The sequence below is a fragment of the Aspergillus ochraceoroseus genome (genome assembly GCF_002846915.1).
Source record: "Aspergillus ochraceoroseus IBT 24754 chromosome Unknown P175scaffold_6, whole genome shotgun sequence".
Classification (NCBI taxonomy): Eukaryota; Fungi; Ascomycota; class Eurotiomycetes; order Eurotiales; family Aspergillaceae; genus Aspergillus; species Aspergillus ochraceoroseus.
The window spans coordinates 1,608,670-1,624,017 of NW_024468481.1; the positions used below are offsets into that span (position 1 = coordinate 1,608,670).

Genomic DNA, 15,348 nt, shown 5'->3' on the forward strand with positions numbered 1-15,348 from the left:
CGCAAAAGGAATACAAAATCATATAGTATCTTATCTCCAGATCATCATTTAGCTAATGGCTTTGCATTTTATAAAATTTACTTTCCCTAATGACAAGTGATAATATCTCATATATCTCCTTCCAACTGTTCATTAGGACCAGCGATCAAAACTTTAATGGATTGTCCTTGCATCACTCTTTTGAAGGCAAGTTCAGCATCTTTGAATGGTAAAACGCCATCAATCATTTTCCCAACATCGATTTTCCTACTTCCTACTAGGTCAACTGCCAGTTTGTAATCGCCGCTGCAGTAACGGTATGAACCCTTAGCAGTAACCTCCTTCTTGCAGAGGGCCATGATAGGAAAGTTGATATCGGGCTTTCCCATGCCACCTTGCACAAATGTACCACCCATGCGGACAGTATGCAGGCTGGTTTGGATGCTCGTCGCCGCACCACTGGCATCAATAACCACGTCAGCACCGTTGGGCAATCCGAGAAGCGTTTTAATATTCTCGGCATTTTCTTCTGGGCCGACGGGCTGGGCAATATATGAGTGTGTACTGGCAAAGTCCTTGGCAAACTGAAGCTTGGACTCGATGATGTCCACAGAACAAATCGTAGACGCCCCAAAGGCCTTAGCAACGGCCGCGCAAAGAAGTCCTACGGGACCCGCGCCCATCACAACCACAGATTGGCCGGGGGACACGGCAGCTTGTCGCACAATGTGGACTGCGACTGCGAGGGGCTCTATCAGGGCACCCTCCTGGAGTGAGACCGAACCTGGCAGCTTGTAGCAAAAGTCTGCGGGGGCTATCCAGAAGCCTGTCAAAGTCCCATCGCCGGGAGGGGTTGCAGCAAACTTCATGTCGGGGCACAGGTTATAATGTCCACCTAGGCATGGCTCGCATCGTCGGCAGGGATACCCGGGCTCTAATGCAATCTGGTCTCCGGGCCTTAAAGAAGTGACCTTGGATCCCACCTCCACCACAGTGCCCGATGATTCATGGCCTAGTACCATTGGGTCTTTGACAATGCGTTTCCCGATCGCGCCATCGGTATAGTAATGCACATCGGAGCCGCAAATCCCGGTGTATCTCACAGCCACCAGTACATCGTGAGGGTCGCTGATGGATGGGACCGGGCGTTCCTCAAAGGTGACTTTGTATGGTTTATGAAGAACGAATGAGAGATTCTGGGTGGTAAGATGATCAAGATCAGTATATGTAAGGGACAAAAGGCGATGTTGTTTCTTACACTGACTGATTTGCAGTCATTTAAAGCCATGATTTCGACTTCGATTAGGCGTCAATCACTAGATTGGAATGTACCTGGGCGGAGGGCTAAAGGTGGGAAAAAAAAAAAAAAAAAAAAAAAAAAAAGAAGGAGACTTAAGCAAAGGGCAGCTGCAGCTGATGTTCCATCCTACCCAGATGCCCAGATGCCAACATCCTCTTGTTCACTCAAGCTTGAAGAAGGCGATTTCGAAAGTCGTCTCCTCCACAAACCATTGGACGGGTCGTTATGTGCTGTTTGGGCCGGCGGCTCCCGCTACGCATGATTATAGACTGGAAACCGTCGGAAGTGGTTTGGAAGCCTTGAGCAAGCAAGCCGGGGGAGATGCACATGAATTGAATCAATATCCTGCCGGCAGTGCCAATTTGGACTTTCCCCGCAATGTGCATTCCGCGTCGGATTCCACAAATGTGGGGTTCTCCGGATTCCCCGCCAATCGGCCTATCATGAATCATTCAGTAGTCGGATTCCTTATCCGCATGATCATGCAAGAAATACTCATGGTTAAGCGTGCACACCAGAAAATCAAGCACACCCGCTTGGCTTGTCTTTCGGCGCAGTTGGTGCCGTGTCCGGGACCGGAACGTACAGCTCTGCACCGTTATGCAGTCACCATGTTCATCCATAAATTGGGTCGTAAAGCGCATGGCTCCTAAGCGTCATCCAAGATTTAGAAAAAAGCAAATATCCTGATACGAAACATACCATCATAATGGCGCCCGCCTCCTTCAAGCTGAATACTGGCCAGGAAATCCCGGCCGTTGGATTTGGTATGTATCTACTACTGTCCATTTTCTCCGACTGAATGAATTTAAGACTGTCGTGAAGATAAAAACCTGACTAGCCAAACTTGGGGCTTAGCTCAAATCGCATACATATATTCCCACGGCTGATTATTCTCCCTAGGTACATGGCAAGCGCAGAAAGGGGAGGTTGAGAAAGCAGTGGAGATTGCCTTGAAGTCTGGCTACAAACTCATCGATACGGCTTACTGCTACGACAATGAACATGAAGTGGGAAAGGGGCTCCAGGCTGCCTTCGACTCGGGCATCAAACGCGAGGACATCTTTGTGATTACAAAACTATGGAATTCATACTCTACGCGTGCAGAAGTTGGCCTAGACAAGTCCCTCAAGGCCCTTGGTCTGGATTATGTCGATCTTTATCTCGTACATTGGCCTATTGGTGTGAATCCAAATGGAAACGACGACAAATTTCCCAAGTTACCTGATGGGAGCCGCGATGTTCTCTGGGATCACGATCATGTTGAAACCTGGAGGTCCATGGAAAGGCTGCTAGAGACCGGGAAGACCAAGGCAATTGGGGTTTCGAATTATAGCAAGCCGTACCTGGAGCAGCTGCTCAAACACGCCAAGGTTATTCCGGCCATGAACCAGATCGAAAATCACCCCCAGCTGCCACAACAGGAGGTTGTAGACTTTGCCAATCAGAAAGGCATCCATATCGCAGCTTACAGTCCATTCGGCAGCACTGGCAGCCCGTTATTTCAAAATGAGCACGTCCAGCGAATCGCTCAGCAGAACGGAGTCAGTCCCGCAACGGTTTTGTTGAGCTGGCATGGTATGTGCTCCTTTATAAATTCCCCTCGTTTCTGCTACACAGTCTTTCTCAGTCAAGACCGTGTAATGCTTAGATTATACTAATGTCGGGATCACTTTAGTTGCTCGAGGCACCACTCCGCTCGCCAAATCCGTAACGAAATCGCGCATTGAGGAAAACCTAAAGATCATTGATCTCAATTCCGAGGATGTGAAGGCTCTGGATAACTATGTGGCCAATAGCGGCGACCAAAAAAGATATGTCTACCCACCTTATGGTGTTAAACTAGGCTTTCCAGACCAACCTGATGGGCGAAGCATGCCAAATGGCGTCTAGATGAATTTCTTACTCCGAGCAACCCCAGAAAGTAGTTATATAGGGTGCGAGAGAAATAAACTGAGTGAATGCCTATTCTGTACCCCCCATGACCAGCTAGACACTCGTAAAGGCTCAAAGGTCTTCGGGCTCGAGCCGCTTCCTTATCTCGGAACAGTGGGATCCGCAGTCCTTCAGTGGTTTTGGCCAATAGAAAGTCCATGGCGAAGTTCAAATGCGTAAGACGGCGCCTGGTCGAAAGTATTTCTCGATAAACCGGGTCTCCTCCACTGCGGCCCAGGCGTCCAGGAGCCTAGATAGCCCTACCTGTCTATGAACTGCATCTGTTCAAAACAGGAGCTTTGTCTTAACCTCGAGTATTTGTCTATTCGCGGTATCGTCTGCCTCTTATAATGAGACCAAAATCCACCCGGGTGCGACTGCCCCGTCCGTTGCCTGCGGTGAGCTCCCTGATCATTTGGGCTTTCAAGTCATACTTGCTAAAACACCAGCAACAGTGCGATTATTGCCACACGAAAAAGGTATTCTCATCCCAAACGCTGATGATTTCCACTGGACTGAGACTAATGAGCCATAGATTAGATGCGACCGCGAGATCGCTTGTGCCAACTGTATTGCCGCCCAGAGAGAATGTCATCGTCATCGTCGCCGGAAGTTTGGGCACAGAAGGCAGCAGCAGCAGCAGCAGCAGCAGCAGGAACCGCGGGAGACGATCGTGGCTTCGGAGGAAGAACATAGGAGCCCTACAAGACCTCTGATGGAAAGACATTGGTCGAAGTCAGTGACTGGTCGCCATGATGATTCTAGTGGACAATTCCAGACCCGGCTCAGTGACACTGGATCCCCGACTGGGATAGTAGGAAGCATGAGCACAACATCTAGCGCTGATATTGAAGCCGTCCCGGACGTTGAAGATATACCCTGGCTGAACGAGTCCGGGTCTGAGGTGGTAAATTTGTCAACAGGCCATGATCCGAATGTCGAACAAGTCCAAACTTCTGAACTGGACAACTCCATACAGAGTGTTAATGGCTCCTGCCCAGTTGCTAATCAAGACCTCGCACCCCGCGATAAAATGTTTGCGGACATGGACCTGCAGAGATATCTGGGTCCCAGTAAGGGTATCATCGAGTCCACGATAGATCTAGGGAAGTCTAATCTTCTCATGCTGGCGCTCAACCTAGCAAAACGTATGCCGGCGTCACAATGGAAAGGCAAAGAAAAGCGCCCATGTTCTTTCTCAGCTTTCTATCAATCATCGATGTATCCGTCGCCTGAAATCATACTTCTCATCTTAACCTGTACGAGCCCCAACATAGTCACTGCATTACTGTTACTTCAACAGCAGATATTTGCTTCTGGTTTGTTTACTGGGCCATTCTGACTTCATCGTCTAGACTCAACCAAAACTCAAGGCAGCTCTTACTATGTCGGGATCAATCTCAATGGCTCACTGGAAAGTTTTGAGCAAATGACGCACGCCCTGCTCGAGTGCAAAGTTCACGGGCAAAAATTGATCCAGTTCATCATTTGCGTGAACTTTACGGCTTACAACTTTTTGACTGCTTTGGAATCCGAGGATATTAGTTCCTATTTCAAAAGCCTCATTTGTGGCTCGAAAAAGAAGTATCAGAAAACCATCATTGAGGCATTGAACCACCTTGAAATGAAGCCTCGCCCCGACCCGTGCCTTTTACAGTCCTTGCTGTCAGCTGTAAGTGTTTCCCTTACGCCTCGAGTAACTATGCATATGTAATCTAAATTGTTCGGAATTTCCTAGGCGATGACGATGCAAGAAATGGGCTATATGCAAAGGTGCTGGCAACTCAACACTATTGCCTGTCGAGTCTGTGCGCTTTTGAGCGGGCCATCTAACACTGACCTGCAGCATCATTTATCCAAGCAGGATATCTTCTACATGCGGATAAATATGATGAAATGCTTTGTTTTCGACAGGGCTCTGTCCGCAAATGTCAACCAACCGGCGTCATTGGCTAATATAGACCTGGACATTTCGCTGCTCAAAACGGAACAGCCAGACCATGCCATGCTGCTTACTATGGTTGAGATAGCCCAGATTCAAGACTCAATCATTCGTGAAACCACAGTTATGAACCACAGTGGCCAGGCGGAAGAAATAAATACAGGAAAAATCAGATCACAGGCATCGCGACTTCGACAGGTCATGCGCAAGGCTGAGAAGGTCAGTGAATCAGAATACCATATATCCTGTCTTAGCATTTTACTGAAAGCCCGTTGCAAAAATAAATATAGTTTCGCAACTCCGAGGCAGTCTTGCAAGATCCCTATCTTCATTTTGAATGGACTGGGGTAGAATTCATGTATTTCTCCATGATGACGTCTATCAGCAGACTCGCATCGAATGGGGAGCAACAAACGCATGAAGAATGTTTGAAACACTCTCGGAGCTGCTTATCCATCCTTAAATCATTACTGGACCTAGCATCCCAGCTCCCAGAGCATGGCGCGAAGTGCTCCTGCTCTCTTGCCTGGTTTGTCTCACTACTCCGATCCCGGTCCGAAGCATTTGAACTGACATGTTTTACGTTCGATACAGGTTAATTCCTCTTTTTACTCTCCGTCCAATATTCTTTCTTTTCCGAAACGTGGTGGCAACGTTTGATGCGCTAGATCTCAGATTAATTCAAGATGTTGCCGAGCGTTTAAAAGGCATGTCCAAGACATTACTTTCGATTTTGACGATTGAGAGACTGTGCAATTCGTTGCTCAACATTTATTCCAATTTTGCCGAAAACTTAATCTACAGCAGACATTCTCGTACACAGATCATGGATACACCCAGGGATATGGATATGGCCTCTTCCGAGCCCTTGGAATCTCTGGCAGATACGCTCTCAAACTCCGATGACTTGGCACCACAGCATTCAAATCAAATATCAGTCAATATTCCTGGGAATTCTGAGCAAACCACCATGCTACATGGGCTTAACAACTATTCTTTAATGGAGGAACAAATGGTGAATGTCGATACATTTGCTGAATTCACAGATGGGGCCACAGCTCTAGGGTTGGGAATAGATCCCTCCCTATGTGTGGAACTGGAGATTCCAGACTGGCTATGTATATGAATATGACTTAATAAGGATCAATGCTGGATACCAAATATCGTTGATTGTCCATTTTCATCATTCACACTCCTTTCTTGCTGTGCTCAGTTTGTGGACTGGGATCTTCAACGCGACACCCCCGTACAAAGGTCAGGAAATTGATTCCTCGCCTTCAGGCTCAACTTACGAGCAACCAAGTATTTCTGGGTGATTAGTTGTCATCAAGAGTGCGTGTTTATGCTTTTGAGCATCACCTTTGCCTCAGGGTCCGGATCAACCTGTCGAAGATGGTTCATTAATACCTTCTCTGTAAGAATGAAAAAAAAAAAAAAAAAAAAAAAAAAAAATATTACCATGGCTTCAAATTCCAAATTTTTTGGCCTTGATTGTCCTGGTAAACATTTCACGTCGTAGTTGATCAGGAATTCAGCCAGAAAGATCTTAATGACTATTTGGCTAAAATAGCGGCCAGGGCAGGCATGTTTCCCGAACCCAAATGCCAGATCGTTAGGGGTAACGGCGACAAGCGTGTGCTTGTGCTCTTGTGCAGGCTTTTGGCGGTACTTGTAGAATCTCAGTCCGTCAAACGATGTTGCGTTTTCAAACTTCGTGTTATCAGCATGGATGGCACACGTGTTGGTTTCTATCTTTGTGCCTTTGGGGATAAAAGTTCCGTCGGGAAGGGTCAAATCTGCTGTTGCTGCACGGTGGAAAGTGGCTGGATCGAAAAAGTTAGTAGGGATCAAGCATCGATACTAGTCTGACGGAAGTAATAATCTTACTCAGATCTCCAGACGAGAGTCTCAGGCTCTCTTTGATGAAGCTGTCCAGCTTTTTCAGGCTATTCAGAGAATCTTTATCGAAAAGCCCATCTTCGTCCCGTGGGCAACTGAGCGCTTCCTCACGAAGACCGGCGATAAAGTCAGGGAACCCGGCAAGATCATAGATACACTGCACGACAGTCGAGAAAGTAGACATGGTGCCAACAGCAACCAGCGTCATCTGGTAAATTAGCTGTTTATCTATGCTCTCTTTGCTAGCGGGGGACTTTTCCGATGTCAAATGATCGAATAAAGACGGCGGCTCATTGATGGCTTTACCACCCAGTGAGGCCTTTTGCTTCAGTGATGCTGCCAGAATCTTTCGGGCCTTTGCCCACTGGTGATCAATTTTCGCACGGTACGGCAGTAGGCGGTTGGCGATCGGTCGCAAGTAAGGTGGCCATTTTTTCAGTGCTTTGATGGAGTCGAATACCGTCACCACGTACCCAGTAGTAACCTCCAGCCACTCGGGGTTTTGACTCGGGATATCCCCGTGGAAGGCGCGGGCCGAACAGGGTCCAACTACTTGTAGAACAGAATTGTATATTTCCACAGGCGTCCAATCTATCCCAGAAACGTCAGTATATTTTTCACACACGGGGAAGATATGCTGGCGCTTGCATAAGATTCCCTCACCTTTATATGTGCCTAGTGTTTTTATTTGGGTCGATTTAATCATCCGATGAAGGATCGGAATATATTGGGCTATGTTTTCTGCATGAGCTTCTCTCTTTTCCTGTCAAACTTCCTGTCTCTCACTTACGAAGACTTGGGGTCAGAGAACCCCTAATGGCGTGAATGACATATTCCGGTGGGCCCCCAAGAAGCGTATATTCAAGTAGCATGTCCTGGTCAAGGGTAAGCATCGTATTGATTGCACTCGGTTGGTCAATGCTCACATTATCAATACATGCTTTGAAGCTCAGATGAGGGTGGCTTTTCAAATTATCTAGAAAGCTCAGTGGAATAACAACTTTGGTCCCTGTTTGCATCTTGTACTTTAGTTACGATTTCGGTGCCATTAGAATTGAACTGGATATGGGGATTTGATATATACTAACCGTCTTTGGTATCGATACCAAAAACTTGGTTGGGGAACTGATCCCAATTAGTTAGTTAGTATGTCATAAATCTATATCATGAATTTGTGGGTTTGAACCTCTCTGTAGCCCTGAGACATCAGTTCCCTGGATCGGACGGCATATTCGTGAACCCGTTGTTTTTTTGACTTGATCGTGTCTGACAGCAAGATAGGCACTTTGAGCTTAGGCCGCGCCGACAGCCAAACCAGAGCAATGCACAACACAATAGAAATCGAGAATAGTATTTCCCGGGTTTTGTCAACTCCGGTTATGGTGTCGAGAGTCCTCCCAGACCAAAAGTACTCAGGAGGGAGGGTCGTGTTTGAGATGGTTACCATGGTGGGTTGATAGATGTTATCTTTTGTCAAGGACATGAGGATTCAGAGACACCTAGTAACAAACGAAGAACATTTGAGATCTCTTCTCTTTAAGATCGAACCTCCGGGCAATGCCATGAGCAACCAACCCCTCCACGTCCCGCAAATAACCTTTGTCGATCTTCCGATTCGGATCCCGAATCCAAACCTCCGGATTCCAGATAGGCATATCATTAAACATCCGAGGGTAGAACACTAGTTAAAGATAATGAAAACTGTTATCAGTAAGCCCTCTCAGTATTCAAGCTTATCCTTTAACATGCTGCTGTTGGCTATCTAAGTAGCAAATGACCGGTTGTATACTTCATTCCGGGAAAGGCCCGGCAAATAGTTGGCTTCTTTCTCCTGAAACCGAAGTTTGCAGAGCTGTCTCGGGTATTAGAGGTACACTAGAAAGGGTGCGAGGTCACAAAGAGAGTCTCCTTGTATTCCATAAATTGAAAGATAGCTGTCCCGGAAAATGCGAAATCCTAAAAATGAGACTTCCCGGGTATAGAATCCAGGGACATATCTGCGGGGGGGTTGGTTGTAGATAGGTGCCATTTTCAAGTGGACCAATAACCTCTAGTTTCTTTCTAGCTTTCAGATTCTTTTGGTCTATCAGTATCGAGGTTGGATAACAAAAATGCGGGGTAAATCGGCTTAACTATCTGCCTGTAGAGTTATCTGTATGTGAGGAGTGGTGCTGCTGAATATAAAATATATGCATATAGTCGGGATCTTGTTTGGCAAAACACAACCCATTCACTACATTATCAGCCTTTTCCACTCAATTGACGCCCATTATGCCAACCGAACTGCTCGACAAGAGCTCCCTGGTGCAGGATGATATCAAGAGCCCATATCCGGAAATTTTAGAGGAGCTAGATTCCTCCAAAAATCAGGAATCATCTCAGCCTGCCACCTTGAAACGTCGCTTTAATCTCCTCACTCTCCTCTCCATGGTCATCGCTGCAAGTGCTGGTGTACGTGAAAAATAGGTTCCTCTTCTCTAGTCATTGCTAATAACAGGCTTCCATCTCGGTAGTGGGAATCAATCATTACGTCTCTTTATCAAGTTTGTATTGGAGGCGGCCCAACTGTCCTGGTATGGGGTTATATAATTTCTGCCATTGCGGCGATTTTTGTTTCATGCTCGCTTGCTGAATTTGCAAGGTACGTTCTCCTCATCGAGTTTTATCAGGCACTGTATTGGACATTTGAATCTCATATTTCTTCCAGTATATGGCCCACCTCTGCCGGACAATCCCATTGGACTGTAGTATGTTCTCTAGCCCAATATTGCAGCTCTTTTTGTCAGTGAAACTGATCTGTTAGGCTCTATCCCCACCTAAATACCGCAAAATTCTGGTAAGTTTATATGCTACATGATTGTGTCTTGGGAATGCAAGAAATAAATTGACTTTATTTCCTCGAAACAGGGTTGGTACTCTGCATGGGTTCTTCTTTTAATGACTACCCTTTCATCAATTGGCGCTGTGTACGCGTGCTGTATGCAGACTCAATCTATGGTCGCCATTACTCATCCCGATTATGTTGCCGAAAGATGGCATGTATATGTAGTAAGTCAAGTTGCATACATACAGCTTCAGATCATTCCTAGGCTAATGGCATAGATGTTTCTTTTCATTTCCATCTTCACTCTCACCGTCAACGGCATGGCACCTCGAATAATCCACTATGTTTCAATCTTTGGTATTCCTCCTGGATATGAGCATTTTGCCCTGGTAACTCAGTTATGCTAACACCGTGTATCATTTAGGAATGATTTTTCATATTCTTGGATTCTTTGCCATCATCATAACACTTCTTATTACGACTAAAAACAAGAACAGTGCACGTGATGTCTTTTGGTCTATTCAAGACAACACGGGGTGGAATAGTGACACAATGGCCTTTTTCATCGGCATGCTTCCTGGTGCATTCGGATTTCTTGCAATTGATATGCCAGCTCGATATTCCGAAGAGACGAAAAAACCTGGCTTGGACGTCCCACGATCTATGTGTTGGGGTATTGTCGGAACCGCACTTATTGGATTGGTTTTCGTGTTGGCTCTTGCCTTCTGCATGGGTGATCCGGCGGAGCTCCTCCAGAGTCCAATTGTGTCCCTCAATCCTTTAGCATTGGTAAGAGAAGACTCTTCCCTAGTTGCCTATGTGATGAAAGCTGATACACTCAATTCTAGATCGTGATTAACTCGACAGGCTCTACCGCTGCGGCGATCGGGCTCTCGGCGAGTATTGTTATTGTGGCATTTACTTCTTCCATTGACAGCGTTGGCTCTGTTTCTAGAGTCATCATGGCGCTGGCAAGAGACAACATCCTCCCCTTCGGTGAATTCTTTGCTCAGATCCATCCAAAATGGAACGCGCCATTCAACGCCGTCTGTCTTGCGGTTGCCCTTGAGATTTCAATTGCAGTCATTTACGTGGGCAATGCTACTGCATACTATTGCATCGCAAGTGGCGTTGTTACGCTCCAGGTGTCGAGTTACATGCTTCCCATCGCCCTTCAGCTAATTTTCCGCAAACGGAACAACATCAAGTACGGAGAATGGTCTCTAGGGTCTAAGAGATATTTTTTCAACATCATGGGAATTCTGATCGATTTGCTGATATTTATTGTCATGTTATTCCCAACTACAAAGCCAATAACTGCTTCAAACATGTACGTTTCCGGACCCCCCTTGATGGAGAAGACCTCCTTTTGCTGACCCTTTTATAGGAATTATGGCTCCGCGATTGTAGGCGGTACCTTGATTCTGGCGACAATTCTCTATTTCATTTGGGGGAAGAAGCACTACATCGGGCCCTTGATACACCTGGAGGGAATGAGCCCAAATTAAGCAGTACCCTAAGTAATCGACTGGAATATTTCCAAATCCTGGCTGGAAGATGTCCAAGTTGGGTCCTCACGGGATAGTTATGAGTACGGAGTCTTCAATACACGAAACCACCTAGTTTGTATCTCACTAGCAAGCCGATCTCCTATCATCTTCCCTAATATAAGACTTGATATTCACTGGGTAGAGATAAGCTCGGCGTGGGTGGAAACCCGGAACGGATTAACCCTCGGCGAGGGTAGGGGTTCTACCCACGATGAGCTTATCTCTACTCCGTACCTCCTTCCTATGAGCGTATAGAGTTATTTATAATTATCTTCTGTAAATAAACCTGTGTTCGAGCATGAAATTCAACCACTTGATACTCTGTAATTACTTTGCCACTACTACTGCAAGTGCTTGTTACTTCAAGATAGCACAGTCTGAAGACCTGCCAGAAGTTTGCAGCCATATATTAAAATAAATGAAAACCTCTATCAACTACATAATATAATAAGTATAATATCAGCAGCCACAAACTCATCTGTGATATTATATCAACCTTTTGATACCGCTCGCAACTGCATTTGCCACTTTAGGAACCGAATTTTTCGGTCAACCACCACTTTGCTATGTACTATGTAGTTAGATTCCACACTTCTTACCCCTATTTTATGATGAGAGGTTGTCAAATTATGACAGTAGAAAGGTGACCGAAATGGATTCAATTAGGTATAACTAGGAGATGGAGAGATGCTTGGAAGAAGCATGGAGGTTTGGAAGGAAACGGTGGCCTAAATACACAGGGTAGTCACGTGTCGCTATTCGCTTAATGGCAGTGCTATTTGTATTCACTGATTCCAGCACTCCAACATGAATCAACGTGCGGCTCTAGACTTCCTACATGCAATTTGCAAGCATTCACCATCATGGGCAGAATGGAGGTTCGATGACCTACAGGTGGACCATAATCTCGAATTACCAGCAATCATCGCTAGATACCGTGCATACCAAGTCGATTACAGTCGGTGATCACCTGACGCCCGGTCCCACCTGACGCCTGATTTCCCCTCACCAACTGTTTTTTTGATAATTTTCAACAACTTATATCTTAACTAATATAGGTTTAATTGAAGCCATGATAGAAGCAATTAACTTATTAAAGATTAGTGATTTAATTAATTATACTAAGATTGTAAAAGAGTTTAGTATTAATTAGATAATATTATTAAGATACTACTATAAGGTATAGCACTTTAAAGACTACTAATATAAGTAATAGTAAGTTCTTACTAACTAATATAAAAAAGAATTAATAAACTATATTAATAAACTTACTAAGCAAGGCCTCTTTATATCTTATAAGATACTTTAGAATTTTATAAAGGAAATTACTAGTAAAAAGTTTAGAAAATACTAGTCTAGGTACTTTATAAAGTATTATTAAGATAATCTTATCTTAATCTATATAATAGCTATTAATACTATATAAAAATAAGCTAATTTTATATATAAATATATTCTATATTTTAAATTATTAAGCTAGAAGATATAATAATATAAGCTATAGTTAGAGAATATCTATAATATAGATAAGAAAGAATTTTTTATTAAAATACTAGTTAAAGGTCTTAGGATCTTCTTAAAGTAGAAATATATAGCTAGAGAAGGGCTTAAGTAATGCCTATAAGATAGGAATTATAAGTAAATAACTTTAATTATTTATATTTATATTAATAGAACCTCTCTGTCACGGTGCGAAGCCGTAGTACCTATCTAGTTAGATTCTGCCTTGACTGTCCGCCCTTATTCCTGTATTTAAGCCACATTGTCCTTAATCCTATTATAGCTCTTCAAGCTATGTCCTGTCTATTACCTAATACTTATTATTCTACTATTCTATCTAGTTAGCTCCTAGTTAATAAATATCTAAATCTAACTTTATCCCCTGATATTATATAGCTCCTCTCTACTAGGAATTAATTATTACTATTATACCTGCCTTACTACCTATACTACTTAAAGGTATAGAAACTCTCTTATATAATATTTCTAATAAATTAAGATAATATATTACTAAAATATACTAGTTCTTTATTACTATTATAAAAGAACTTTATAAATTATTTATTTTATACTTTATTATTACTAACCTTCTTAATTATATTTAATAGAAAGATAATATAATTAAGTACTAGAAGATATAAACTAAAGAAATCTAATAAAAATTATTTAAAGTATTTATTTAAAATAATATATTTTTTTAATTACTATTTTCTTTTAAAAAAGATACTAATATTATTACTCTTTTTACTATTACTATTACTCTTACTATATTTATTCCTACTACTTAAATCTCTAAATAACTTCCTAACTTTAATAAGTTTAATAACTAATAAAGTAATCTAAGATACTTTACTTCTTAAATCTACTAGAAGATAACTATAAACTTTAACTATTTTCTAACCCTAAATAGTAGAATAACTTATATAACTAGTTATCTTAAAGAAACTTTATATATCTAAATCTTACTATATATTTAAAATAAAATCTATAAATTAAGTAATTATATTAAGATTTTAGAAATTCTAGAAAAAGCTTTTAAAAATCTAAATTTAAAAATTAATATTTATATTAACCTATTCTATCTTTAATAAATCTATTATAAGTTTAGTATTTTTTTTACTAAATTTTAATATCTTATATTAGAAAGAAATATAAATAAAGATATTTTATTTATAATTTTAAAATAAGTTATTAGTTAAAAACTTTAAAAAATATTAATATACTTTAAGGCCTTATTATAATATTATAACTTTATTAATTACTTATAAAATTTAGAAAACTACTACTATTATTATATAAGTATTATTCTATCCTTATCTATAAAGAATTTCTAGTCTCCCTAATCTATTTTAAAGCTAACTCCTACTACCTAAATTCTTATAATTCCTATTAATCTTATTATTACTATTACTCCTACTAAAGACCTAATAGATCTATCTATTACTTATTATCTTAATTATTAAACCTAATACCTATATTATTATTATAGTAGTACTAACTATCTAGTAGGTAGCTGCCCATACCCTAACTAAAGACTAACTAGCTATACCTCTATATCTACTACTAAACTAGACCTATACCTCTTATTAACTAGAACCCTGCCTACCAAATATCCTATATTCTCTAAATTAGAAAATAAAGTATCCCTAACCTAAATTATAATTAAGGATACCCCTAGCACTCCCTCTACCTATTAAAGGCTATAATAACTAGAATAATAGTAGAAAAGAAAAATTACTAATTTAAATTAATAATCCTACTTATTAATCTAGAAATTCTTAATAAGATTTTACTAATCTTTATTATAATTAATTCTAGAGCTAAGAATAAATATTTTATAAATTATAATTAGGCTATAAATAATTAACTAGAGATATTATTATTAAAGAATCTTATTTTATTAAGGAGATTTAATAATACTCTAGTAAAGTCTAGTAATATTATTTATTTTATTTATTTAATCTAAAAAATTTATAACTATACTAAAAAAAATATTACTTTTTTTATAATTTAATTTATATACTTTCCTATTATCCTTAATTTATTTTAATTAAAGATTTATAATCCCTAAATTAGATTTATTAATTATATTATTCTATTTAAAAGTCTCTATTATAGGAAGTACTATAATATATCTCTAAAGTTTATAAAGATTTTAATATTATATAATATATTACTAAAAGCTTCTCTTTAATATCTTAACTCCTATTCTAAACTTCTAAAGAACCAAGATATTACTAGAGTTTTAATTACTACCTATATTATATATACTTACTATAGATACTAGATATTTACTACTACTATTACTAATATTAAAGCTACTCTAAACCTTATTATTATTATTAAATCTAAGCTATAAGAGTAATTACTCCTTAAGTTTACTAAATTTTATAATATATTCTTACTAAAAGAGGCTAAG

General features: G+C 41.1%; 6 protein-coding genes across 6 annotated transcripts; 4 read left to right on the top strand and 2 right to left on the bottom strand.

The window, feature by feature from the left end:
* Nucleotides 1-29: 29 nt before the first annotated feature.
* Nucleotides 30-1,308, bottom strand: P175DRAFT_0525101 (NAD(P)-dependent alcohol dehydrogenase). Its single transcript, XM_040899404.1, has 2 exons — nucleotides 1,238-1,308; nucleotides 30-1,175 (listed from the first exon to the last, which is right to left on the bottom strand). The coding sequence occupies exons 1-2, from the start codon at nucleotides 1,265-1,267 to the stop codon at nucleotides 108-110; spliced, it is 1,098 nt and encodes a 365-aa protein (XP_040750932.1). The 5' UTR covers nucleotides 1,268-1,308; the 3' UTR covers nucleotides 30-107.
* A 105-nt stretch (nucleotides 1,309-1,413) lies between these two features.
* On the top strand, nucleotides 1,414-1,932 carry P175DRAFT_0533981 (uncharacterized protein; the record flags this gene model as incomplete). Its single annotated transcript, XM_040900101.1, has 1 exon — nucleotides 1,414-1,932. The coding sequence occupies one exon, from the start codon at nucleotides 1,414-1,416 to the stop codon at nucleotides 1,930-1,932; it is 519 nt and encodes a 172-aa protein (XP_040750933.1).
* P175DRAFT_0517790 (putative glycerol dehydrogenase) lies at nucleotides 1,850-3,217 on the top strand. Its single transcript, XM_040899007.1, has 3 exons — nucleotides 1,850-2,046; nucleotides 2,183-2,857; nucleotides 2,958-3,217. Exons 1-3 carry the CDS (start codon nucleotides 1,989-1,991, stop codon nucleotides 3,170-3,172), a joined length of 948 nt encoding a protein of 315 aa, XP_040750934.1. The 5' UTR covers nucleotides 1,850-1,988; the 3' UTR covers nucleotides 3,173-3,217.
* A 347-nt stretch (nucleotides 3,218-3,564) lies between these two features.
* On the top strand, nucleotides 3,565-6,608 carry P175DRAFT_0550006 (uncharacterized protein; the record flags this gene model as incomplete). The annotated part of the gene is made up of 6 exons (XM_040900432.1): nucleotides 3,565-3,693; nucleotides 3,750-4,533; nucleotides 4,570-4,886; nucleotides 4,953-5,375; nucleotides 5,447-5,685; nucleotides 5,751-6,608. The coding sequence occupies 6 exons, from the start codon at nucleotides 3,565-3,567 to the stop codon at nucleotides 6,280-6,282; spliced, it is 2,424 nt and encodes an 807-aa protein (XP_040750935.1). The 3' UTR covers nucleotides 6,283-6,608.
* P175DRAFT_0483054 (cytochrome P450) lies at nucleotides 6,193-7,761 on the bottom strand (the record flags this gene model as incomplete). Its single annotated transcript, XM_040895516.1, has 3 exons — nucleotides 6,193-6,539; nucleotides 6,615-6,979; nucleotides 7,044-7,761. 3 exons carry the CDS (start codon nucleotides 7,759-7,761, stop codon nucleotides 6,483-6,485), a joined length of 1,140 nt encoding a protein of 379 aa, XP_040750936.1. The 3' UTR covers nucleotides 6,193-6,482.
* A 1,565-nt stretch (nucleotides 7,762-9,326) lies between these two features.
* Nucleotides 9,327-11,605, top strand: P175DRAFT_0483055 (uncharacterized protein; the record flags this gene model as incomplete). Its single annotated transcript, XM_040895517.1, has 9 exons — nucleotides 9,327-9,506; nucleotides 9,569-9,696; nucleotides 9,763-9,802; nucleotides 9,859-9,891; nucleotides 9,963-10,103; nucleotides 10,158-10,236; nucleotides 10,304-10,668; nucleotides 10,728-11,209; nucleotides 11,267-11,605. 9 exons carry the CDS (start codon nucleotides 9,327-9,329, stop codon nucleotides 11,385-11,387), a joined length of 1,569 nt encoding a protein of 522 aa, XP_040750937.1. The 3' UTR covers nucleotides 11,388-11,605.
* Nucleotides 11,606-15,348: the final 3,743 nt, after the last annotated feature.